This window comes from Megalops cyprinoides, chromosome 1 (assembly GCF_013368585.1).
Source record: "Megalops cyprinoides isolate fMegCyp1 chromosome 1, fMegCyp1.pri, whole genome shotgun sequence".
In the NCBI taxonomy this organism is placed as follows: Eukaryota; Metazoa; Chordata; class Actinopteri; order Elopiformes; family Megalopidae; genus Megalops; species Megalops cyprinoides.
The window spans coordinates 60,669,197-60,694,256 of record NC_050583.1 but is presented as its reverse complement, the minus strand read 5'-3'; the positions used below and the strand labels follow the sequence as shown (position 1 = coordinate 60,694,256).

The following is a 25,060-nucleotide window of genomic DNA, read 5'->3' as shown; positions in this document are numbered from 1 at the left end:
TTTGAGGGAGTTAAGGACCTACTGTGTTATTAGATACAACAATGAATGATGTATCTCGAATTGCATGAGAATGCATGTAGCCCTCACACACACACACACACACACACACACCGTGAACCAGAACCAGGAGAGGTGGTGAAGGCTCTCCAGACAGCCAGAACTGGCTCCAGTAAAATGTCCCTGGACTGTCCACACAAACAGGTAAGGGTAGAGCCAGAGTCCACACAAACACAGGATCACCAGACATCAAGAGTCAGTCTTCCCTCCAGCTTTGCAGACAGCCAATTCCCCCCCTTGTACCCCAGCTGCTCTCCCACCGAGGGCTATAGGGTGGCCTCGTCAGTTACCAAGGGATTCCTGAGCTGCTCCCTCTTCCAGGGCTCCCAGGTCAGCAAAGACACAGTCCCTTTCAGGTCATCCTTCCTGGTTCTCATGGCTATTACCTCCTTGTCTTTCTTGTCTTATTTGGTCCCTTCTGTTTTCTTTTCTTGCTCATTTTGGGTCACTCCTTTGTTTCAGGGAGTGTGCGTCCCACTTCTAATACCACTTGTAGAGAAGCTGGCCAACACTTCTCTCATAAATGAGTAGAAAAGAGCAACAGGTTAAAAGAAACCAATAATTTATTTTAAAATACAACAAACCAAAGACGAAGAAACCAGCCTACACCGACAGCAGAGACAAAACAAGCCTTCCGTCCTGCTCTGCAGCCACACCTGTATTTAATTCACTGTCAACCAGTCAGGTTTGACTCATTAGCCAATAGGCTGGCTCCCCAAACAACTCAAAACAGGTGCACACAATTAACAAATTATTGACACCAATTGACAATGATTGACAATTTACATTTAGTATTTAGATTCAAGAGGTGGTGAAGGAGGCTCTCCTTCACACATACCCTGCATCTCTACTTGGGTTCTCCATCTGAAGAGCCTGAAACACATTTATAAAACTAGCTGCTTATATATATAATATGTGTGTGTGTGTGTAGCAGTTTTATGTAGCTGTCCCCTCTGTTTTGCATTATTTTTCACGGTAATTCAATGAAAAGATCATATCAAAACATTAGCTGAGAAAGAGCAGTCTTAGCACCCACTTAAAGAGGTATTGTAATTGTGACAGACTTTGAAGTATATGAGGTACTCCCTATTTACATTTGTCAAATATTTAATAGGTGATTTAAGAAGTGGTATTATTACCTTCCTAGAAGTGTGCATCATGTACATTAGTTTACCCTATCCTGCTTTACTATTTTACATGTATATATCAGTCAAGAAAAAAAATTACGAACCTCACCATATTTCTCTCACTGTGTGCTTCAGAGTTTAAAAACCTGCTTTGAATTACTACTAAATCCTCATGGAAGTCAATTTTATGCAGCATATTTTATAGAGAGCAGCAAATGGATTTGGAAGGGCCATTTATTGGTGAATTCTTGATATATTTTTACATGACATTCTTGCTGCCTGCCATCTCTTTTAAAGATATGAAGGCTCTCCTTCAGACTCTGTTTTCTTTGGATGGGAATTTGGTTTGTTGAAAAGGTGAAATGAAAATTTTGCCCTGACCTTCAAGATTACTCCTCCATGTTTCACGTGTTTTACTGGGAAGGCTTCTCTGTGTGTGTGTGTGTGTGTGTGTGTGTGTGTGTGTGTGTGTGTGTGAGAGAGAGAGAGAGAGAGAGAGAGAGAGAGAGAGAGAGAGAGAGAGAGAGAGAGAGAGAGAGAGAGACAGAGGAAAAAGGGAGAGACAGAGTGATTGTGAGCGAATGTTGGGGTCTCTTGGTCCTTCTGGTGAATGTGAGTGGCTCTCAGAGAACACACGAATGTCAATGGCTTCAGTGTGTTCCACAGGAAATGATGTTTCGATTGGGGGAGGAAGCAAATGCTGAAAGCTCCCATTGATAACTGTTGGGGCCTGGCTGTAGTGGAAAAGTCCCACTCCCTTACTGATTAGGCCCAGTGTGGAGGAAAGAAGAGATAAAATAATAACTGTAACGCAGGAGGGAGGTTCTCCATCTTCAGCACACTACTGCCAATGCCTTACCATGATTCTGGAACCTATTAAACAAATGCTTTCATATTTGAAGATTTCATATTTGTCTTCTGTTTTTGTAGCAGTGTACAGTAAGGCTGCCTGCACACATACAGTACCCCTTTTTCAGTTGTGCCACTGATTTAAAGTATGGATATTTTATGAGCACAGCTATTTTGCAAAAGCCAGGCTTTCCTGTGTAAATATTTTACCAGTCCTTAATCATCATTTGTGTTAGGCTCATAAGCTTCACCAATGCTGTAGTAAATATTGGCTTGATATTGCAAGATATCCCTTAGATGTGATCTGCAGCAGCTGCATACAGTAAACTGTAGTCAATTTCTCATAATGAAAGCTACCCAAAGGGATTTTATTATTTTAGAGAATGAGAACCAGTGCTCTCAACTGTACATATATTGCACCCACGTAAACACTCAATTCTGAAACTGCTGCCAAAATCATGTGAAGGTCATGTATTCAATCCTCTTAGAGACCTCAGTTTAAGAGGTGTAGGGGTGGACCTGGGGCTGTATGCATGGGTAGGATCCAGGAAACTTTTTTGTTAATCTGAGAGCCTCCCTGAACAGCTAGTAAAATCCCTTTGGGTTTGGTTGGGCCTGGAGTTTCTCCTCTGTAAACATATATCTTGTACACACGTTCTACAGCTCCAAACTGTTTGCGTAATCCGGTGAGAATGGTGATCAGCAGCTCTCCGTGCAAAATGTGAGCACAGCAATTCAGCTGAAGGTAGAATGGTAGAAGCTTGCATTGCTGGATTTCCTGTTTTAAGAGACCCCTTGATATAGAATGAGAGTGGACAATTCTGCCCCAGTGTCACTGAAAATGAATGTGATTCTCTGTTCAGAAAAGGTGATTTTCCTATCACATACTGTGTCCCGGGGAGGCACCTACAATACGGAAACAACTATTTCCATTTCATGTTTTCATATGAAGTCCAGTATCTATCTAACATGAAGCAATCCTTGTTGCACTGCATCCTGGCCTGATGGGTGAAGGGGCATTATTGATTACAACACCCAGCATTAAGAGTTCAAAAACGAACAGCAATACTTAACACCTCTATGGATTAGTCCTAAAGGCATGGCTCCTACTTATCCTTGCGATATGCTGTACCTTATGGAATGTCATGACAATTACATTGTTTTCCCACCTTGTCACCTCAGAATCTTACATTGCCAGTCAACTGGTTGTTAGTTTCATGTGTGTTTACAGGGCTCATTTGTCTTTGTGTGTGACAATGCCTTTTAGCTCAAATAGTGCTTAAAGATCATGGTTAGCTGTGAAAAGGCATAAGGTTCCTGGTGTAACTGCAAACTACTCTGAATGTTTTGTTACTTGTGCTGAAGCCTAGAATGCTTGGAAGCATGTGTAACATTATCTCAGCACAGACATGGGATATTGAGCAGTTACTCATTAATATTCGTATATCCGGGGCTCAGGTTCCAGAATGTCTTGCACTGTGGAGCACTAACAGCTGATGATAAATTGCACCTATTAATTTTAGCTGCAGTTCAATATTATGAAGTCATCAACAACATATTATGATTTATGTGGATATTCCCTTGACAAATTAATTCTGTCTGGATTTTCCAGCTATACAGCTTCAGGTAGAGGTCTTTTTTTCTCTTGATTGCTCTTGTGAATGAAATGGTTTGCCAGCCCGTTCTCCCCCACATCCTCCATCACTCCTCTTGAGCTCTGTCATTGGGCTTAAGGTTGGTGGAAAGCCCTCTTCTCAGCTTGGAGGGATTGATGCTGTTTCCAGTGTGTGAACCTGGCAGGCCGAGCCCTGAAGTGTTGACCATGGAAAGCACCAGATCAGGGGGTGGGGAAGCTGGCGGATAGGGGCAGCCGCTGGAGTGTGAAGTTATTGAGTGGTGCAACAAGTGACAGGAGGCGAACCTGCTGAAACCAAACTGCTTTTGTCTCTCTCTCTCTCTTTTTTTTTATTTTTTTAAAAAAAAGGGGTGTCACCCCATTAGAGCTGGTTGCTCAATGTACATTTCTGCTAATTTCAGCCAGGCTTATTGTTAAGTATGGTGGTGGTTCAGGAACTTGACTTGGTTCCAGAAGGTTTCAGGTTTGAAACCTCTGGGACACAGCTGTTGTACCCTAGAGCAAGGCACTTAACCTGAATCTCTTCAGTAGTGATCAAGCCTTATAAATGGATAATGCGTCACATGTAGGCTAAGCTATGCAAGTCACCCCAGATAAGGAAATGTAATAGCCTATATCCAAAATCTTTTCTTAAAAAAGGGCTTTCTGATAACCGCTTCTGTGTAAACATCCTTGACCATCATGGGGTGCCTCTTGGATTTTGTTTTATACAGTTCCACTTGGTCACCTCATGTCTTTTGGTAGTCTGCCTTCAATGCTTCTTTTTGTAGTGAGCCTATCATCTGCACTATGAGGATTTTTCTGCATAGCTGTGGTGTTGGACCCTGCAGGCTGGGAGACTGTGAGGTCACTGAGCCAGTTCCATTTGACTGGCAGGTGACCGGAGGAGTGCCAGCGTGGGTGGAGCGACTCTCTGTGACCCCGAGGAGGAACGTGCAGACCTTCTTAATCCAAGGCCTGTATGCTTAGGAAATCACCCTGGAATGCATAGCTCTACTTCTTTCCTCCAAAGCAGAATAAACTGGATTGCTTTTCGAAAAGTAGTGGATTGACACATAAGGTGCTGAAGGAGTCATCCAGGTTTATGTTATTCTTGCTCTCACATGTGTTTTCTATGATGGCACCAAATTTGAGAGTATATCTTTTTATGGGAGAGATCTGGCCCTGTATTTATCAGGCATTTCAGAGCATGAAATTGGACCTAGGTTTCTGAGAGTGATGTTGTTTTGGTTCTCCTCTTACTTGTAAGAGTAAGAGTGATTTCTCAAGATTCTTTAGACCGAAGCAGGTATTTGGGAATGCTTGTGAATCCATTGGGAAAAACCCTGAGCTCCATTCCCTGACTGATTGTAGGCGCATAACTCAAGTACAACAGCTAGCTACATGTTTAACATTTATTTTGCATTTTAGTATTTATAGCAATATATTATAAAATCCATAAATGACTTTGGGGATTGTAGGGATTATGAGATCACAGGTAGTGTTGTGGAGACAGGGTTGGTAGTTGAAAAAGGAGATATCATGTTGAAAAAAATCTGACATTATATTATGTTGCACCCAGTAGATACTCTTATTGAGGGGTGATATACAAGATTAGTACATACAATGTTACATTTACATGCTTGATATCTCATAGACGTGCTTATCCAGGGTGACTTCAGAAGTCAAGCACAAAACCCTATACAAACAAGGAAATCATCATGAAGAGGAGCCAGTGTCAAACACACAAGGCTGACACCACAGTTGCTCTTCTAGCTCAATACATAAGTGCTATTCAAAATATTCGACAGGACTGTACCATTCCAACACAATACAAACACACGCCCAGGGCTTCCCTAGGTTAATTTTGGTAAAATGCTATGTTAACAAATGGTAACAAGTGGCCTCCCTAGATGGACTCCCACAGATATACTCCCTTGTCTTTGTAAAACCAAGTTTTCGTGTCTTGAGACGGAAAGACGAAGCTGCTGCTTCAGCGCAGGCACACCCAATAAATACCTTGCTTAGATAATGAGGGGATGAAAAACCAGTTAAGAGGGGGAAAGAAAACCGCTGACTAATTAGCAGTGAAATGCACCCTGGAACCAACAACAACAACAGCCCTGAAAAAGCCAACTGAATAAAAACAGCTTGTGCAAGCGTTTGCACAATATCCTGAAGCTGTGGACATCTCTTGGCGTTAATTGGGGGGAACTGGAAATTAAGGCAAAATTAACTCTAATGAGGAAAGAAAATGATATAGTCTTGGCAAACATTTCATTGTGATTATAAACAAAAAAAATCAAATAATTGTTTTTGTTGCTTTAAAATTGATTAAGAATAAAAACTATCCAAGCTAATTTGCTGACATTTATTCACATTTATGAGATGTTTGATCATGTTGCAGCACTATGACAAGACTATTGCTTTCAACAATTTCATTTATTGGGCATCGTCTCAACCTGTGGAGCTCACTGTGAAAAAGCCATTACTTTTGTTTGCAGCATGTCATGTCATAAAAATCAGCTGCAATCTACTTGTAGGAAATGGTCTTACTTTCAACTGAGAGTAGGAGCAGGAGACCTAATAACTCCCATTTCCTACTCTAGGAGTTTTTTACTCCTAAAATTGCTCTTAGCAGGACTCTTAGGAATAACTCTCAGATGCTTGATAAATATGGGCCTTGAGCTGTCTTTGCCAGTATCATAATTAGGCTCTGTTTGTATCACTGTTTCCATATACACACTTAGACTGTCATGTCTATAATAGCTTGTGATGAGAAAACAGGCTTTCTGCTCGCTTGAGTATTATAAAAACATACTCTTCTGAAAACTGAACTCTGCTGACTTTGCTGGTGATTTTAAGTTTTATGCAATCAAAACATATATTTTTGGATCAAGGTTGCTGTTTGACATGAGAATGCTTTTTCCCTAGACAAACTTTAATTGGCTGGTGAAGTGTATACAGTGTGAAATCAAAGAGAGTAGCATATTTCCCCAGTCCTGGTGTTTGATAAAATTGTGTGTCTAGTCCACAAAGCATGGTTTTCTGCTGTTTTTTTCGATGGACTTTTAAACATTCGTGTACTTTTGCCCCTGACATGTTCTTTCAGAGCACTGCACTGATTTTTTCAAAGGGATTTCTTTGTTCGGGCCAAGGATAAAAGCCTATTCTCCAAGTGTGACGGAGTTTAGGCCAATTGAGACTGGGGCTGGACACCTACATTTCAAACACAGTTCTCCTCTTGTTCTGCAACACAATCCTTTGCTTCAGTGCAAAGCTTGCTTCAGAACAGAGAAATGTTTTACCATCCCCACAGCTCTGTCAACGAGATTAAAAAATTCACTATATTTACTCTGACCGAATGCGTGTCATAATTTTGTGGGAGATTTCCATTGCACAAACGTCTCGGTGAGTAGGAGTACGCACAAAAAAAAAATAGACGCAGTTTAAACAATGCCATTTACACGGCAAGCAATCACATGCCCTAAGACATCTAATGTCTGCGTGTCTGTTCCGTATGCTACTTTACAGCAGAAGGCAACTGGAGCTGTGCTGCGTGTGTGCTTTGGTGTGCACGCCAGCCACCTCCATGCCTCCACATCTCTCACTAACTCTACACTCGAGACTTTGATGTGTTAATATATTTCCAGTGACTGATGCTGTACAAATAGGCCTTTCCTGAGCGTGTTTGCTTCTGTAATCTCTCTGCCTGTTATCAGAAGTTATATGGCCTGTGAAATATTTCCTCAGTGGCAAGCTCTTTTTCTACTGTAATGGTCAGTTTGAGCAACTCTGTGTCCTTTAGGCCTGGGGTTGGGTGGGGGGGACTATTCAATTAAAGTGCAAAGTGTTTTGGTTGACCTTTCAATGAAAGATTGATAGCAGTGCTCCTTTTTTATTCCTTGCACATAATTTTTCATTTACCTGAGCTTGAAGAATGACACCATCTAGGTTTGCCTTCTCATTATTATTTTCTTTGAATAGTAAGGCCAGGCCACTTTTACTCCTACCGACTCCTATCCACTCCCACCCACCACCAGCCCCCATCCCACCCACCACCAGCCCCCATCCCACCCTCCTGAGTACCCCCACAGTAGGTATCATAACAACTTTTACTGAGGGCTGAGATTCATAGAGGTCAGGGAGCACCACCACAAGAGTTTAAAGTCTCTGGAGAAAAAGAATATCCTGTTTATTGAGGTCCTTCCAGATCTGTGGATGTTTTATCTTTGGCTACAAACTGTTTGGTTTTCAGCAACAAGCTCATCAAAAACACAGAATTATGACTAGGGCATTAGATTGTTGAAAGCAATCTGTTTCAAGAGAGGTCTTTAGCAATATACTCTGCAACCACATAGCAGTCTTTTTATGATTTAAGAACATTTTTGCTGTACTGTTGTCCTGAAAAACAGGATAAGTGGTGAAAATCAGGTTTTACAGCTGTAGAGGCAAATCAATATGAACAACTTGCTAATTGGGTTTACCTTTTGAACCTCCTCACCTGCTACTTTAAAACTGCGGTACCATGTGAACTGAAGTACAAACAAGGATGAAAAATATTACCCAGAGATCAAGATAGCGAGAGAACAGCGGTTCAACATCTATTGATACCCCAGCTGAGAAAGCAGGCCTCGATCCAGCTGAGGAGCCTATTTCCTGGAGCAGATTTCCTCTGCAGAGCACTCAGAGAGCTCTGCATGCCGGGAACGCCTATATAAATGTATTCACAGCTTCACCTCTAGACTGGGGTTTGAGTCCAGCAGTGGTGCACTTTGCTTCCTGTAAAGTTGGCATCCTCCGCCATCAAAAGATCAATGCTGCACTGAGAGAAGCTCTCCTGCGGGTCTTTAATGCAGAAACATCTCGGTAAACGGTGTTCTTGACTCGCATTGTTACACAGCCTTTAAACCGCTCTTCTCGGTTTGGAACGCTTGGAAGGATCTGGGGCCTGGTTTCCCCAGGAGCCTCTCACATTATCATCCTCTTTCCCACCACCTCTGCTCTGCTCTCTCTTACACCTCTCCCACAAGCTGGAATCTGCTCCCTGCCAGCTCGTCTAAATTTTACACACACCCAACTCCTACAGGAGCTTTAAGCGGTGCTTGTTGCCATGATTTGTGCATGAGGTAGCGCTTGTGAGCAACTCTGTGTTGGCGTGAGCTTTCTTTACCTTCCAAACCACCCCTGGTGTCCGCCTAAGTGCTCCCGCAGGACTCGTTATGCAGTAAATCAGATGCTTTATTCCATTGGCTTTCCAATAGGACTTGATTTCATTCCAAGATCAAATATGCTTTTCTGAGATAATGCATTATACTACATTGTTTGGTTTACCAGAAAAGCCTCGTAAGATAACTGTGAAAAGTAACTACCATCAATAAATTTTGTAGAGAGAGGCTATGAAGGCCAACGTCTTTGACAGACGTGTTTACCAAGGCAGTCTCAAATTATTCTTGGCTTTATGTTATCCTGTCTGTGGTGCACCAAAGATGTGATACACAATAGCCTCCAAGATGCTTGCAATATCTTCACCACAGTCCAACCTTTTTAGTGTACATCTGCCAGCTTATAGCACAGAAAGTAAAGACAGATGTCGGTTTAAGATATTTTGAGTGGAGGTGTCTGTTGTAAGTAGAATCTCCAAAAGACAAGTAGATGCTGCCCACCAGAATGTGAATCATTTTTCCTTCTCACACCCTCCAGCAGCAGAGACGAACAGGGGCTGTGTGGGTTTGTGGTCTGATCCTATTGTCCTGCTTTCATATTGTGAGGAAACTCTGGAAACACCCCCGCATTCTGGTAATGCAATGAGACAGAATTGCACAAATTCTAGTTTTACTGTAAGCTGACTGTCCTTAATTCTTGCTAAGCAGGTCTTGTACACTTTTTTTCCTTCAAGCATGAGGCCATGAAGTGCTTTGGATGATGTCCGCATTAATCAATCTTAAGGACAAACGTGTTTGGGTTGGATTGTTGAGGGTTAAAGCAAAAGATCAAGTCTGAAAGGACTAGCAACAGTGTCCTAACTAGACTACCCAATGGTGTCATCAAAGAGACAGGGGCTAAAGGGTTTTTAAACACAACTTTATTTTGATCTGAATTGCCCCACCACAACAATACCAAAACCTGTTCAGTGATTTCTTTCTCCCGCTGTAAAATGCTTGTGCTCTGCTTGATTGAAATTGGAAGAACCATCTCTCCTTTTGTGTAGCCCTGGCCTGTCTTGGTGTTTGATTTCACCACTTTACAGGAAACACAAAGCAGGTTTGCTTCCCCACAAGGCTAGGCTGAAGTGGGTGCTGAGAGGTGACCTAGGTAAGCTGATTAGAAGACAGAGTTCTACTGTGTTAAACTCACTGTCACACGGTCATATTGATAAAACGGGCAAACACAGGCTGTAAATTCAAACTGATAGTGATGTTTAATGAGAAACAGTCTCACACACTCAGTGTACTGCATTCTTTCTGGCAGATGTAAGGGCGTGTAAATCGTGGGGATGGGGGCACAGTGCAATCCAAACTGTTATTTTTTTTTAGCCTTCCGCCCCAGTGGACATTCGCTGTGTTTCTCACGCTCATATTGTTTCAGCACATCGGGTAGTGTGTTTCCAGTGTCCTGCTTGGCTGTGTGAAAAAAAAAAAAAACACAAAAAATGCCTCTGATGGTTATTGTGCGCATTAAGTTCGGTGTGGAGGGGAGTAAATCTCCTGCTCCTGAGGGGTCACTAAATGACCAGCTTGACTGCGGAGGCTGTGCCCAGGGATTAGCCTGGAATTCAGTTTGCTCCAGGGAGAAACGGGGCTCGGCCTGCGGCTGCTGGTCCAAGGCCACGACCTCTCCCCGGAGACTCGGAATGGCAGCGGATAGACTCGCTGGAGTCCAAGGCAGCTGAGAGTCAGACATGACCACATTGCTGCACCTGTCGCTAAGTAGCTGGGTTACCAGGTCAAAGCTGTTGCCTCAGGGAGGGTTGGACTGGGCTCTAGTCATGTGACATTTCATCCACCAGAAATTACAGTAGGACAGTTAAATGGTAGGTAAAATCCTAAGTGCAATGTGGGGAAAGTTTTATGGGAGCAGTCAACAGCTTCTGGCAGGTGGCAGTTTGTGGCTGGCAGGTAGCGATTGCCAGGTCAAATGTGATGCTACATTAGGCCTTGGAAATAACTGTGGTTTTCAGAGTGATTTCAGGAGTTGTCATTCTATAAACATCCAAATGAGATTCCTGTTCTCCATTCGTTTTGATGTTTCTGTTTGTTTACATTGGCAAGGAGATAGACTTTCCCAAGTTCATGCCAAAATAACTCGATTAGTTAGACTAATACTGTGCTATCCAGTCAGTTCACCTGGCTAGTCATGTTCTCTCAACAGGATTTAACCACAATAGCTTCGATTTGTAGGCTGATGCTATTTTTTGCTCCTTCTAATAAGAAAGAACAACTGTTTGTTTTGTAGCATTTCAGCTTTTGTAGCCAACAGTTAGCATGATGCTATGGATAGATCCATGAAATTAGTGTGAAATTGATTAGCAAGCCAGGCTCTTATAGCTATAGTGCATAGTGATATTTTAACTTCACAACATTTTAACAGTATTTTCGATTAAACATAAAACAGCAGCTCAATCATTTGCAAATGCCTGAAATTGCTAATAAATGACTGATCGTTCAAGTGAGCTTCTGTTTTTCTGAGCATGGAAAGCATCCGCCTCTTGGGTTTTTTTTTTTTTTTTGTCTCAACATGGGAAAAGCGTGAAGGAATCACATGGTTCTACTGTAATGTGGGTCATGAGATGAAATGGGACTTAGGAATAGAGTATTGACACTGAGCAGCGTGGTTCACCAAACACGGGCTCAGTACCAGAACTCTCTGCATCTGTTCTTTCATGTTACAGTTCAGCTGTGGGGAGATGCCCCCCCCCCCACCCTCCCCCACCAGAATGTCTTTAGAATGGTCACATGACATGTAACAGGAAGTTGAGCACGCTGTGTTCTCTCTACCTACATGTACTGTACTGAATGCCTGTTTACTTGATCCAGCTCATTTCTGATCCATAAATAGCTTGCTTTGCTGAGGCAGTGGGCCATTTCAATGGAGAAATTGTGATGGTGTCCTGCTAACCATCATTTTTGTCATACAAATAGACATGGTTCGGATCCTAATTTTAGGAAAGATTTAATAAATACAAAACACTGCTTATGTCTGCAGTAGCCTTTTAGTTGCCAGTAATATTTAAACAATTTAAATGACTATATTTGTAATATTTTTGATAATTGAAGCAGTCATCTGTTCTCATCATTTTCAAAGTCAGAGAAAACAAATGCACCGAGTATGTTGAAGAAGTATTGACTTTTCCCTCTTAAACATTTTCACTCAAGGTGGTACATTCAAGGTTGAATTTCATACATTTTTAGCAAGATCGTACAATTAAGAGCGAACGAAAACAAATGAAACCCCCAGATTGCTCCTGCAGTCATGTTATCCTTTCTGTAATGTGATCATGGTTTATCAAAGTTACTTGCGTGTCGAAGCAACATAACACAGCATGCTGGCTGTTTTCATTTTCATTGCATCAGATTCCGCGAGCGGCTTATTGTGATAGGTTGTGGTCTGTCTCCAATTGAATGCGATGGAAATGGCGCTGGTAGGTGAAATGATGAAATGGTGAAAAAAGGTGAAAAGATGAAATGGACTTTTTTGTGTTTGGTTTCAGTCCACACATATGCTGGAGGTTTTTTTTTCCCCATTTGCAGATTATGTCATTGTTTTGTTTGGCGCAGTGCATGGTGCTAGTTGGAAAGGTTTTTATTTTGGCAATTAAACATTCTGGCAACCCTGAGTGGCTAACCGCTGCTGAGAGTGTGCAGTCCACAATCATCTAGAGGTGGACGTTGCCCTTTAGATAAACTGCTGGTCTGGGTGAGTCAGGTTGTGGTACATTTTCAAGCACAAATTTATACAGACAAACCACTGTGCTAGGAAAAAAAACAGTCAGAGAGGCATAAACACAGGTGTGATGGACCATAGGAACAAAGTCCAAATGCAAAACATGGAAAAAGATCTACGCTCCAAAAACTGGTCCAGTGGCCTGGTGGTTTGTGTTTCTACACTGAGCCAAGAAGGTCATGGATCTGGTCCTGAGCTGAGTCATACCAAAGAATTGGTACCCACTCCCTCATTGCCTGACACTCAGATTAAAAGAGATGGTTTGTGGTTAAGGAGCTTTTGAATGATTGGTGTCCTGTCATATTGGATGTACTCATACATCAGCCCACTTCACATCACTGAAATTGGGATTTACTCCTGTAAAGCCATCTTGTGTGCCAGCTTCATGTTTTGGCATTACCTATTGAAAATAAAATAATAATAAAACCTTGGGAAATTCTGCCAGTGATGAATGCATAATCCATAAACCTCATGCGTAATTACTGTAAAATTTTGCAAAGACCAAAAGCCACCCATGAAGTTGTATTATGTTTTGTGGTATGGACCATGGACCTCTTTTTTGTGTTTTGTGCTAACATTTCCGAGAGCGGTCAGCACACAGCGGTGCTTCCAGTAAAACGAAAGGGAGTGCTTGTGTTTTATCTGGAACCTCCGCCTCATCGTTCACTCTGTGGCCCTGTACAGCTCACCCCTGCTGCACAGCGTCCGCCACCGAGACACAAACACCTCCTCCTTCTCTTCCTCCTCCTCCTCCTCGTCCTCCTTGCCGTCCCCGGGGGAGGGCTTAACCAGGCCTCGCTAAGGCAGCCGCTGAAAACGGAGCTCCTTCCTGGGACTTCGTATCCCCACCTGTTCCACCGCTGCCATGGTTTCCGTTCCGCCTACCTGTTCCCTGATGCAGGGCTGGAGTGGAGCCGGGGCGGGGCGGGGTGGCCCTTTGTGGCTCGCAGTGGAGCTCTGGGACAAGAGTGCGCTCCGATTGCCAGGAATCTGGCCAAGCTGTTGAGGGAAGACTCCCAGACTTACAAGGGGCCTAGCCAGATCCCTCATAAAAAGAAGATTATACAGTGCCTATGGAGCAAAGCACATTGAAACGAGGAAACAATTAAAATCAATCACCATCCAACACAAACGTCATGAGAAATGTTTAGCTTTTTTATTGAAGGGAGACGATCTCCATTGCATGATTTTGCTGTATATATTATGGAATGAATTTTAGTCTAAATGTTTCACATCAATTTGATTTTTATGTGCTGAAAATGAAATAAATTTGAATTTATGATTAATTGTATTAACATGGACTTACTGAGTTTCTTCGTTTCTTCCATTGAATAACTTCTTTTAAACAAAATGCCATCCACATGTCAAAGATTCTCATGAGTGCCATAAACTATGAAACAAAATCTGTTCTACAGTCTATCTTGTACAGTTTATGTTTGCACATTCCCCATTAAATACAGCTTTTAGTTTCAGTGAGGTTTTCATCTCAGTGCAGACTCTGTTTGATACCTTGCTTCATTGGTAATCACTTGATTATGCAAAGATCGCCAGAACTGGAGGAGGTAGAAACAGATGGCCCTCACAAGGTGTGCATCATTTTAAATGGATGTTAACGGGTCAGTCTCTCTTCCTCTTCACATGTTGCTGCTTTCTTGGTGAAAAGTTTTTAATTTACCTCAGCATATGGGCAGAAGAAATGTCATGTTATAGTATATCCAGTGAATCCAGTTGCATTTATGTGCTCTGTTTGTGTAGCAAATCTCGTAAAATGGCAATTTAAGTCATTTTCCGCTCTCTCAAAGCCCAAGCAGGAATACTAACATCACCCGAGAAGTAACCCACATTCAGTTGAAAACTGCATTTTCTTCGTGAAAGGCAACACTGTAACCGGATCGAAACATTTAACTTTATCAGCAACAGCATAAGGGAAGGGAGATGGGGGAGCAGGGAGATTCTGTCCTGCCCACTAGAAAGAAACCTAATGGAGCTCAGCTAGGAAGCCGGCAAACAAACACACTGACCCAGACAGAATGAACTGGGCTGTATTCTCCAAATGGACCCGGGCTGTTTGTTCACCTGGTTGCTTGGGGTAGGCCGAAGCTCTTCGGCCCGCCCTGGGCCAGATGTGCGGGTTCCCGCCGCTGTCCTCAGCATTTTTCAATCTAGTTCACACATCTGGAGCCAAGCAGTGTTTCGGGGCTGGAGGCAGCTTTGCATATTTATTTTCTTTAACTTGGATGAATGATTCATTTGATGGAGAAATTTTGTGAGGCACAATATTGCACACACACACAGGCACAAGAAAACCCTTACTGTACAATTCTTCACTGTATGCTAGTACGTGACAGCATATTATTCTTCAGTGTTAACAACCCGTTTCTTGACTTTTGATGCAATTAACTTGACAGTACAGTTTCTTTTCTACAGGTCTGCCCTTGTAACTTGACATTTATGAAGTATGTTACTGACAAGGCTACATGGCAGATTTCCTGTCTTAAATCAAACATCTTGTTTTGAAAGGAAAACAACTGTGGTTTTGTTCTTAAAGTTCTTTTGTCTGGTGGTGTGGAGTGAAAGATGAAAGTGTTTCTGGACTAGTTGTTATAATGGTAGCTTTTTCCATTCTGAAATTACCCCCTAATTATAATCAGGTACACACATTTCTGTAGTATTTGATGAAGGTCATGACCTCAGTGATGTAGCATTCCTGATTTCATCAAGATTTTTTTAGGAAAGTTTAAAAATAATTGCAGTACATGCTTTACACATGAATCTACTCAACTTGACTAAACAGTCCGTAAACTCAGAGTATTTTCAGATGTGCCCATTTAATTTACATGCCGTAGGCTAGTTTTTGAGAGTTGTTCCTTTGTGCCATTGTGACACTTCAGCTTGTCTCTTTATTACTTAGGATTAAGTAAAGATTTATACTCTGTATGTATGTATGCGTGTGTGTGTGTCACCTTGTCACATTCATGTATCATTGAAAAACATGAAGGAAAAACTGAAAATTAATATTTTATAGACACAAGTCTTAAGAAACACTACGGGTGAACACTTTGGGCTGTGATTTTGGTCTTGTTGTCTCTGTTAGAATTCTGTATTCTGTTGATGTTTATATAATTTTTATTCTTTTATCTCGGAGTTGATGCTGTATATCTGATGGGGCTATCTCACAGTGTTACGATGTTGAGTTGTGCTATTTCTGTCTTCACCAGATGCAGATCCTTGACAAATTCCCAATTGAGGGAGGGCAGAAAGACCCCAAGAAGCGGATCATCCCATTCCTACCAGGTAAGACGTGCGTCTACACAAATCAAAGACATTAACTGTTATCAACACAAATTCATTGGCAGTTTGAATGTGGACATAACATTTCTGTCAGTAATATCAGGTTATTCAGGTGGATTCACTTTACTCTTTTTAGTGTCCAGAATGTCTCTTCATGAAATGTCTAGAGATGACTTGGAGTGAGGAAGAGTATTTTAAATGAAAGCTCTGCAAATTCTGTGGACTGTCTAATGTAGTTGTGGCCATTTTGATGCTTGATCACGGATGTAGATGGGGGTATCAGTTTGTAGAGGGCTTAAGGTGTGATATTTATGTTGGTCATTGTGGTACACTCTAAGCAAGGAATGCTTAAAATGCTACAGTAAATATACAATTCTCAGAATGGTTAATGTACACAATGTACATACCATGCACAGACTGTACTGTATGTAAGCCATTGTTGATAACCCACGTGCTGTGCATTTTGAACTAAAGCCATAGGAAGTGGCGTGTGTATTGATAAGTTTCCCTTCTCTGTCTGGGTATGGCGTCTGGCAGTCCCCTATGCCCTGACTGTGCGCTTTAACGCCAGTCAGTTGTCTGTGTGGCGTCTGTGACGGGCTACTCTAGCCCCCCCAGGCTCCTCGAATCCTACACAGGGCCTGATCACATGTCCACCGAGTCTTAATCAATTGATGTATTTATAGAGCCCTTACATTGCTGGATGGACTTGACTGCAAGTCTTCTCAATCATGTTATACCACTGGGTGTGCTCTCCCGTGCTCTCAGTATGCAGAGCGGTCTCGGTCTGGTTAGCATTGCTGCATCTTCTGCCTCTCCATGGACGACATAGCCTCCACTGTCTGTAGGGTTAACAGTCCCGTCCCCCTGTCCCATCCCCCCTTTAAGGGTGCTGTGACATGTGTCCTTCCATTGTGGTGGCAGCCGATAAACAGCACAGTCTCTGTGATGGTGGTCGAAATCAAATTCTGCAGTGTCTGCATGGAACGCTCTCTGTTTCACTGGACAGATCGGACAGACAGACAGACAGACTGCCAGACAAACAGACTGGCTTCCAATAAAAGTACCCCGTAACACGTTTAGCAGCATGGGCTGAATATGACATATAATGAAATGCAATTTGCTAAGTGTAGGAATGTCAAAGACATTATATGAAGGAAGAAGTCTATAAAGGAAAGGAAGTTGTCTTTGTCATGTTTCATATAATCAAAATATGCTGCTCCAGCTACAGCAGAGATGTCAGAATTCATGAAAATTGAGAGACCTCTCTACTTTTGTAGCAACTGTTGTAAGGTTGCCAAATCAGTGTATTTCAGCATTTTTAGTAGCATGTACTGGGGTTTGTCCAATAAATTGATTTGTATTTTACTTATATTTTGTATTATATGTAAATATTATACTATATTTTACATCAGACTTCGAATCAGGTTGTGAGTGTTTAATATGTCTAATGCTGTATTTTGTGTTTATGTAGTTTTATGATGTGTTATGCATCAGGTTTGTGTTTGATTATGGTATGATCAAGCCACCACATGAAATTCCCTTGAAGTGGGGGAAAAAGTTATTCTGATTAGATTTTTTTCTGAATAGAGGCTCATTTGTGAGTAACGCCAAAATTCATGCTTATTTCTAATTTAATGTGATGCAGATCCAGGCCAATTTTATTGTTTTATTACACAATTCCTGTATCAATCAAATTATCGATTAATAAAATGTTGTTTGTTGTAGTGCATTTTTCCAATTGAAATAATCACAACACCCTGAATAACAACAGAAATCCAACCCTGCAGTCTTAGTCCTTCTGCTCAGTTTTATTTTTCAGGAAGTGCCATTTGATCACTTCCTGAAGGCTGTCACTGTTGTTTATTTGCCTCCATTGTGGAACCATTTTTATGGCTGTTAAACTCTGAAGTCCCTATGTTACTAAAAAGATCAAAACTAAAGGAGCCAGATATAGGAATGTGACCTGAAAATAGCATTGAGTTGCAATGTTAAAAAGGATGTTTCTTGATAGATGTACTTAAAGTCTCTCAAGGGAAGTGTATACTGTCTGTTGTAGATTGTATAACATTTTCAGGGAATGCCCCCTGTGAAACAAAGAACTAAATGTTTTATGGTAGAAAAGGGCCAGGACTCAAACCCATTCATTAATCATTTTATTTTCAGAGTAAGATACAAGCAAAATGGATGAATGTTGCTTCCCATGAGGCAAAACTACATTGAAATTATGATTGAAAATGAGAAAAAAAAAAAAACATGTCGATGTCAGTGACATGTTTGTACTTTAATCTGAGTGAGAAGAAAGTGTAAAAATTTAAAGCAAACACTTTAGAATGCTATCTGAATGCGTGGTAACATGCAGGAGCATGAAAACATAGCTTACTACAGCAGGGAAGCTGTTCAAAGTCATGGGAATAAATGGCACATATCTTTCATGGCTCTTGGATTTTCTTCAGCGCTTATTCTTTCATGAATTGCATGCCACACATTTCCAGACTGCCCAGTGCCCCTTTAACAAGGACTTGTTTATACGTGACAATCAAATCTCCATGTTTGGTTAGACATTATTTAAGGTCACAATAGCAAACAGACAGGCCCTTTGTTAAAATGCATAGAGATGTCTTCTTTTCCTCTTTTACCTTGGTTTCAGTAATGCATTGGAAATGAGTTCATCAGAAGGTGAGGGTCTTATTAAAGTAGACTAAACTTTAACACTGTTTTGTACAAGCGGGACTTCCTGTAGAACTGCTGGAAGTACCATGTTGAAATTTGCTGATGCACTCTGTCCCTGAGCAACCTTCTTGCAGTCATGTGTTTTTTAAAGATGGCAAACAGCAAATCTGACACAGAGCAAGACTAATTATTGATGTGATGAGGCTCTGGTGTTTTTTGGATGTGAGTGGAGAGCAGATGTTTTTGAAAAGATATTAACGGTTTCAACACCGTCAGTGTTCTGCTTCGTCTTATTACTTCTATCATCTATGGATATGTGTGTATGAATCAGTCCTTGTGAAATGAGCTGACATGCCATACATAGAACTACATTTTATGTTATTTTATTATTTTATTGTTGCTGTACAAGAGGAACTCTCTGTGAAGACTCTGCACTTGGTTGCTGAATTTCTTTACCATGCTTCACTGCCATCTAGTGGTGTGTTAGCACAAGTATATTACAGATCGATGGCACCGCCTGCACCAGCTAATACATATTCTTTTGATTTGATGGATTTTGTGATTTAGCATAGATGCATAATATGATTTTAGCACTGGTAGGTTTCTTACTGTCTTGTCGTGTTGTTTTTTTATTTTTTTTTTAAATCTCAATTTCCATCACAGTTTCTTAACCGAAATGCTCATTTCTTTTGCAGGTAAAATTCTCTTCCGTCGAAGTCATGTGCGAGACGTGGCCATGAAAAGACTGCGCTTCATTGATGATTACTGCAGGGTAAGAACCTTCCATCTTTAACTTTTTTTGGTTCTTGTTTTACTCCCGCTAGCAATCCTCCCTATGGGTGTATTCCCTCGCCAGGGTGGGATATGCGTGGCATCCCGTGTGTCAGAAGGGGTCAGCGATGCTCGCTTCCACGCGTGAACCGAGAGCACATGAGCCGTTCATTGACACAGGTGTCCCCCAAATGCCAGCAGAAGAGATCCCCAGCGGTGCTGGAGGGCCTGCAACATTTCCGCCGGTGTCTGCGGCTGAGGATGTTTATGCTGAACGCACCACAACTCTTGAGGCAAAGTGTCCATCTGGATGCGCGTGAGGGGTTCCCGCTAGCCCGTTCCAACACGTGCGCCTCTGTGAGATTTTCGGAAATCGAGCCGTTCCTCCACTAGGCTGCAGTGACAGTGGAATGAGGAATGGCTGCCGTCCACATGGCTTTGCCTTGCTCTGACAGGATGTTGATGTAAATGACATTCAGTGCTGGCCTGCTCTCCTCTCACTGTTTTGAATTTGTGCCATGCTCAGCCGTTGCCTTCTTACTGTATTTAGAGCAGAGTTTCCCAAACCTCTCCTGGAGGACCCCTTGTCCTGCATGTTTTAGATCTCTCCCTGCTCCAACACAGCTGATTCAAATGGTCAATTCGTTATGAACTCCTGAAGCTGCTTAATAACAAACTGATCATTTAAATCAGCTGTGTTGATGCAGGGAGAGATCTAAAACATGCAGGGCAAGGGGTCCTCCAGGAGAGGTTTGGGAAACTCTGATTTAGAGAACTTCCCTTCTTTCTAGTATACTTAGTGCTAGGGATTGCTGCTTAACTGGCGGCTCATGCATCCTAATGTAACACACTTTTACTATCATCCTGCCATTCACCTTTTTAAATGGCAGTCTCAGCAACAGTCGGAACCATACAGGAGAGCTCTTAAAACACATGAAACCCAGAGGAAATGTCCAGCAGTGTAGCATAGTGGTAAGGAGCAGGGCTTATAACTGAAAGGTTGCTGGTTCAGTTCCCTGCTGGGCCACTGCTGTTGCACTCTTGGGGAAGGTGCTTAACCCACAATTGCCTCAGAAAATATCCAGCTAAATAAATGGATAACGAGTAGGTGAGTGTCTACTGAGTGCTAAATGAGAATAATGTAATGTGTTGGTAAATGAATCCCTCTCTTGTTCAACATGCTTTTAGCAGTGAAGAGAACTGGGTATTGCCTGTGCCAGTATGGTGTGACAAAGTAGGCTGCCTCAACAGGAGACTATTGTACACTTTGAGTCAATGGCAGCTGACGTGAACCCCAGGCCTTACAACCTCTCTGCTGTGCTGTCCACACTGAAGCTCTTGTACAAGCACCACTCCAGTGCGGCTTGCCTTACGTGCTCATTCATCACTCGATCTGAATGCATGACAGACCATTAAACTTATTTCGGTCTCCTTTGTAGCTTCCCATGCAACTCGTTTATGGAACTCTGAATGGATTTCTTTGTCGAGGACTTAAATGTGAACTGGACTGACACCATTGCACTGCAGTAAAACTAGGGTAATCCACAGGCCAAGAAGTGATAAGAAGGTGAAATACACAAACACGTGCGCACACATACACAAACAAACACTCACATAGATTTAAACACATACATATGCACAGAGCTGATGTACGTAAACATTTTACCCATTGCTGTGGGTAAAAAAAAAAAAAGATGAAAGAGAGGAGAGCGTTTTCTTCAAGTCCACCACATGCATTAACTGCACAGGACAGTGCAGCTGCATGGGCTACACATGTATAAATTTTTAAAAGTGCTGTGAATTATTGTAATGATATTTTTTTTTACCTGTGTAGCAGGGTGATAGTCGGAAAAATTAGGGGGAGATTTAATGGTTATGTTTGCTTATGTTGCTAAGTAGCAACTTAAGTTGCTAAGTGTTGTCACTGTCACCCTGGAACATAAATGGCATTTTAAATATATATATATAGCTGTCAATCTATATATATATATATATATATATATATATATATATATATATATATATATATATATATATATATGGGTGAGATATCATTGAACACAAAAAATCATTCACACAAAAATACAGCAAGGGAAAAAAACATTATCCTAAGAGGTGACTCTTGGTTACACGATTTGTGTGCCTTCATTTATGTATGAAAAAGAATATACTTGAATATTTAGGGGCAGCCAGTGTGGTCTGTGATCTGTGGTTTCCTTGTGATTCGGGAAGACTTTATTGTTTTAAGAAGTGGATTGAGTGGTATCTTTGTCACTGAGGTCCAGAGGAAACGTAGTCTCTATCTGCAGCCGTAATTTCCTTTGGAGAATGTAAATAGATGCACAGCAGTATTTTTTTTTTTTTTGGAAGAGGAAAAAGGTTCAAAGGGCAGCAAAACCATTCAAAACAGAATGGGTCCACACAGGTTTCCCACACAGTATGTCAAAGTATGGAATTTGATTTTAGTAATTCCAGGTCTGGGTAAGTATGTAAAAAAAGAAAAGAGTATGGAAAAATATTTGTGTTTCTAGACTATTGCCCCTATTCTGTTTTTTAAAATATAAAATTCAGAATTTCTAAAAAAATAAATTGATCATACAAGCAGAGTATTTTTCAGAGGCGTTTGGAGCAGACAGCCAGCCCAGCCAAAATGTTTACCACTGTGTGAGAGAGCGCGGGCCAGAGCGAGTTTGATGTCGTTGAAAGCAAGGCAAGAAGTATGGCGTGCGACTGAACGCACACTCCTAAGCAGAGCTATGCCTGTATGTCACAGCCTGCAAAACAGCTCTGCCCCAAGTGCCTTATAACTGTACCAAATCTGGACATTCGCGACGATATTAGTTTGAAAGAAAATGCGTCAATATCTTTGAATTGCATATATATAGTACATAGCATCACAAATAACCAAATATTAAGCTTGTCTGAACATTTATGAGTTATGCAGTGATGTAGTTATCAGAAAAGTAAACAAACTATTTTTTCTGCGTACAACCATACGTTTTCGCAACCATACGGCTGTGTTCATTGTCGTTTCCATGGCCACAGTGAATAAACAAGGCTGCACAGACATTGTGAAAATGAAATTATTTAACTTTTTTTCAACTCATTTTTGGTTCCTATTTATAAAAGAGACTATAATAAATGAATTTACATGACAAAAACTGAATTGCATCGCACTGTTTTAGCACTGCAGCTTGAATAAAATGCTGTGCATTGAACTTGTCTGGGGTTGATTTGTATGAGCTACGGTACCTGGCTACAATCTTCTGGCAATTATTTGGCAACATAATCGCATACATAGTCCGAATGTAACATGCATGTTAACGGTTGGATTTTAGAACCATTTATTTACATAATAAACATCTAGCTATTTGTACTCAGATGTCATATATAGTCTGAAAAATCTACCGAGAAGTCTGGAAATTTGAATCAGGAAGAGTATGGAATTTTGAAATGGAAAATGTGTAGGAACCCTGTCCACATGTGAGGAGGTCAAAAATGAGCACTGCTGAAAATCCATCTTTTCAAAGTGCTTCAGTGATTGGACTCTGAAAAAGCATAGGCTCTCGTTATTAGACTTTCATGTCAGTTTCATAATTCAATCCTTCAGGTCCTTTGGGAAACCTGAATGGCTGCACTGTTTGGCCACATCAGCGATTAAAAGTGTCTGAAGAATGTGCGCCTCACGTACCGTACATACTCTGCGTGCATAGAAAACGCTCTTCTTAGACGGCATTGTTTTTTGTGTGCGATTAAAATGAAACATTACCAGCACCAATGTGCGAGTATTTTGAGGAGCACAAAGCTTTTTTTTTTTTTTAGTTTAAGTTACGAATGGGTTGTCTTATCACCCACCATCTGTTTTCCTCTGACTTGTGCCTGTCCGGGGCTCCATTCTCTTTTCCTCCGCCCCCTCTCCTTGAAGACAACCCCCCCCCCCCCCCCTTCCTTTCGATGCTGTGCCAAGGTCTCATACTGCACAACGGTCCCAACCGAGGGATGTAAACAAACATGGAAGAGCACTGCTGGCCAGCTGCTGAAGTAGTTCTGTGAGCGGGTGGCGTGCCGTAGCATGTGACTACTTTAAAAGCCAGTGGAGACTGCTGCGGCTGCAGGAACACAGTCACATTTGTCTGCGTGGAGAAATGCAGAGCATGTGCACAGTCTTGCATCAAAACATATTTAGCACTGTTGACCCCTCATTTGTTGGTTGAGCATTGGCAACAGTACTGTTGCGCTGAGATTCTTTACATATAAGCCCTCGGAACCCTTCAAACAATGGTTCATAATTTGGAATAGTTCTTGATATTGACATACTTGATTGAAAAATGGTTTTATTCCTTTATGCACAAAATGGAAAAAGGAGGTATGAGTCAAGTCCTGCTTCACACTAATCTCTGTGTTTCTTAATGAGCTCCCATAGCCTATAATTGAATCTATGAAAGGGCAAAACACATTGTCCATCCAAGAATAATTTTTCTTCATTGATATTTGGGCAAGTTTGGCCTTTGGTGATTTACTCACATAAAGGGAAATCGTCCTATGAATTGAGTATAGAGGTAACCTAATCGTTTGTGTAATGTATTTTGTTTTTATGTACATACCAAGATTGAATCCTGTGGACCTGTTACCTTTAATTGTGAGGTTGTAACCATAATTGTTTGCATAGTAAAGTGAATCCAATTTGGCATTTTGGACAGAAGCAAATAAGACCACACTTCATAATTCTTCCTTCCCTCTCCTTTTTCTCAGGCATTGGTGAGGCTGCCCCCTCAGATCTCCCAGAGTGAAGAAGTCCTGAGATTCTTCGAGACCAAAGCGGACGACCTGAACCCTCCCAAAGAGTGAGTGTCACATTCATTGAGCTTTCTCAGTCGGTCAAACAGCTCGACTTTGATAATTTTTAAAAAAAATTTAGGCCAGTGTTGCAGTTGTTCATTATGATGGGAACCCCACTTGTGGGTGTCACGGCTACATATTCAAACAGGGTTATGCGAATATTTCTGGAAATGGTGCTTTAATTCTCCCTGTTTCTAAACTCTCCCATCCTGGTCTTGTTAGCATCCCAGAAACCCAGGGCAGATTGTTGACGCTGGAGGCTTTGAAGTGAGGAAACGGGGCTGGCTTTGATTTAATCAGCTGGAAGGTTCTGCGATGCTATCGGCTGCAGAGCTCAGAGCGGGCGCTTTAGCAGGGCTGAACCGAAAGCATGCTTAAGCGACAAAATCACAGAATAGCGAAACATTGTTTTGGTTTTCCTCTCAACAATGTCTGTACTGAATGTACTGTACCTATTGAGTAATTTATGATGTTTTATTCAAAGTTACTTTTTAAATGTAGGTTGCAGTGAGAATTAATCCTGATACTGGAAATACATCATGTCCTGAAAGAATGAAATCAAACTATCAAACAATGGTATATCAGCAAATTGCCTGTAGATATGTCAGTCATTATGCATATTATACATCTGCAACCCATTGTATCAACATACTCTAAAACAGGCACATGTGAACAATTTTGTATGCATTTTGTAAGTCGCTCTGGACAAGGGCATCTGCTAAATAACTAAATGTATACGTGACAATTCCATGTGTGAAAGCGTGTGCATTAATTTATATTTTCATTGTTTTTGGATGATATAATTCTTATATATGTTGTATTTCTACTTGAACATACACTGGGAATACTTTTAGTTATTTAGTTACTGCTTCCTAATGCAGACATTACGCCAGGT

General features: G+C 41.4%; 1 protein-coding gene across 3 annotated transcripts in view; it reads left to right on the top strand.

Annotated features, from left to right (window-relative positions):
* The window catches only part of sh3pxd2aa (SH3 and PX domains 2Aa), a 92,193-nt gene that overhangs the window by 12,688 nt on the left and 54,445 nt on the right, over positions 1 to 25,060 (top strand). For all 3 annotated transcript variants that reach the window (XM_036537519.1, XM_036537510.1, XM_036537502.1), the window contains exons 3-5: positions 15,810 to 15,885; positions 19,251 to 19,327; positions 24,079 to 24,170. In XM_036537519.1, the coding sequence (XP_036393412.1) occupies positions 15,810 to 15,885; positions 19,251 to 19,327; positions 24,079 to 24,170 (245 nt within the window). The remainder of the gene's footprint in view (positions 1 to 15,809; positions 15,886 to 19,250; positions 19,328 to 24,078; positions 24,171 to 25,060) is intronic.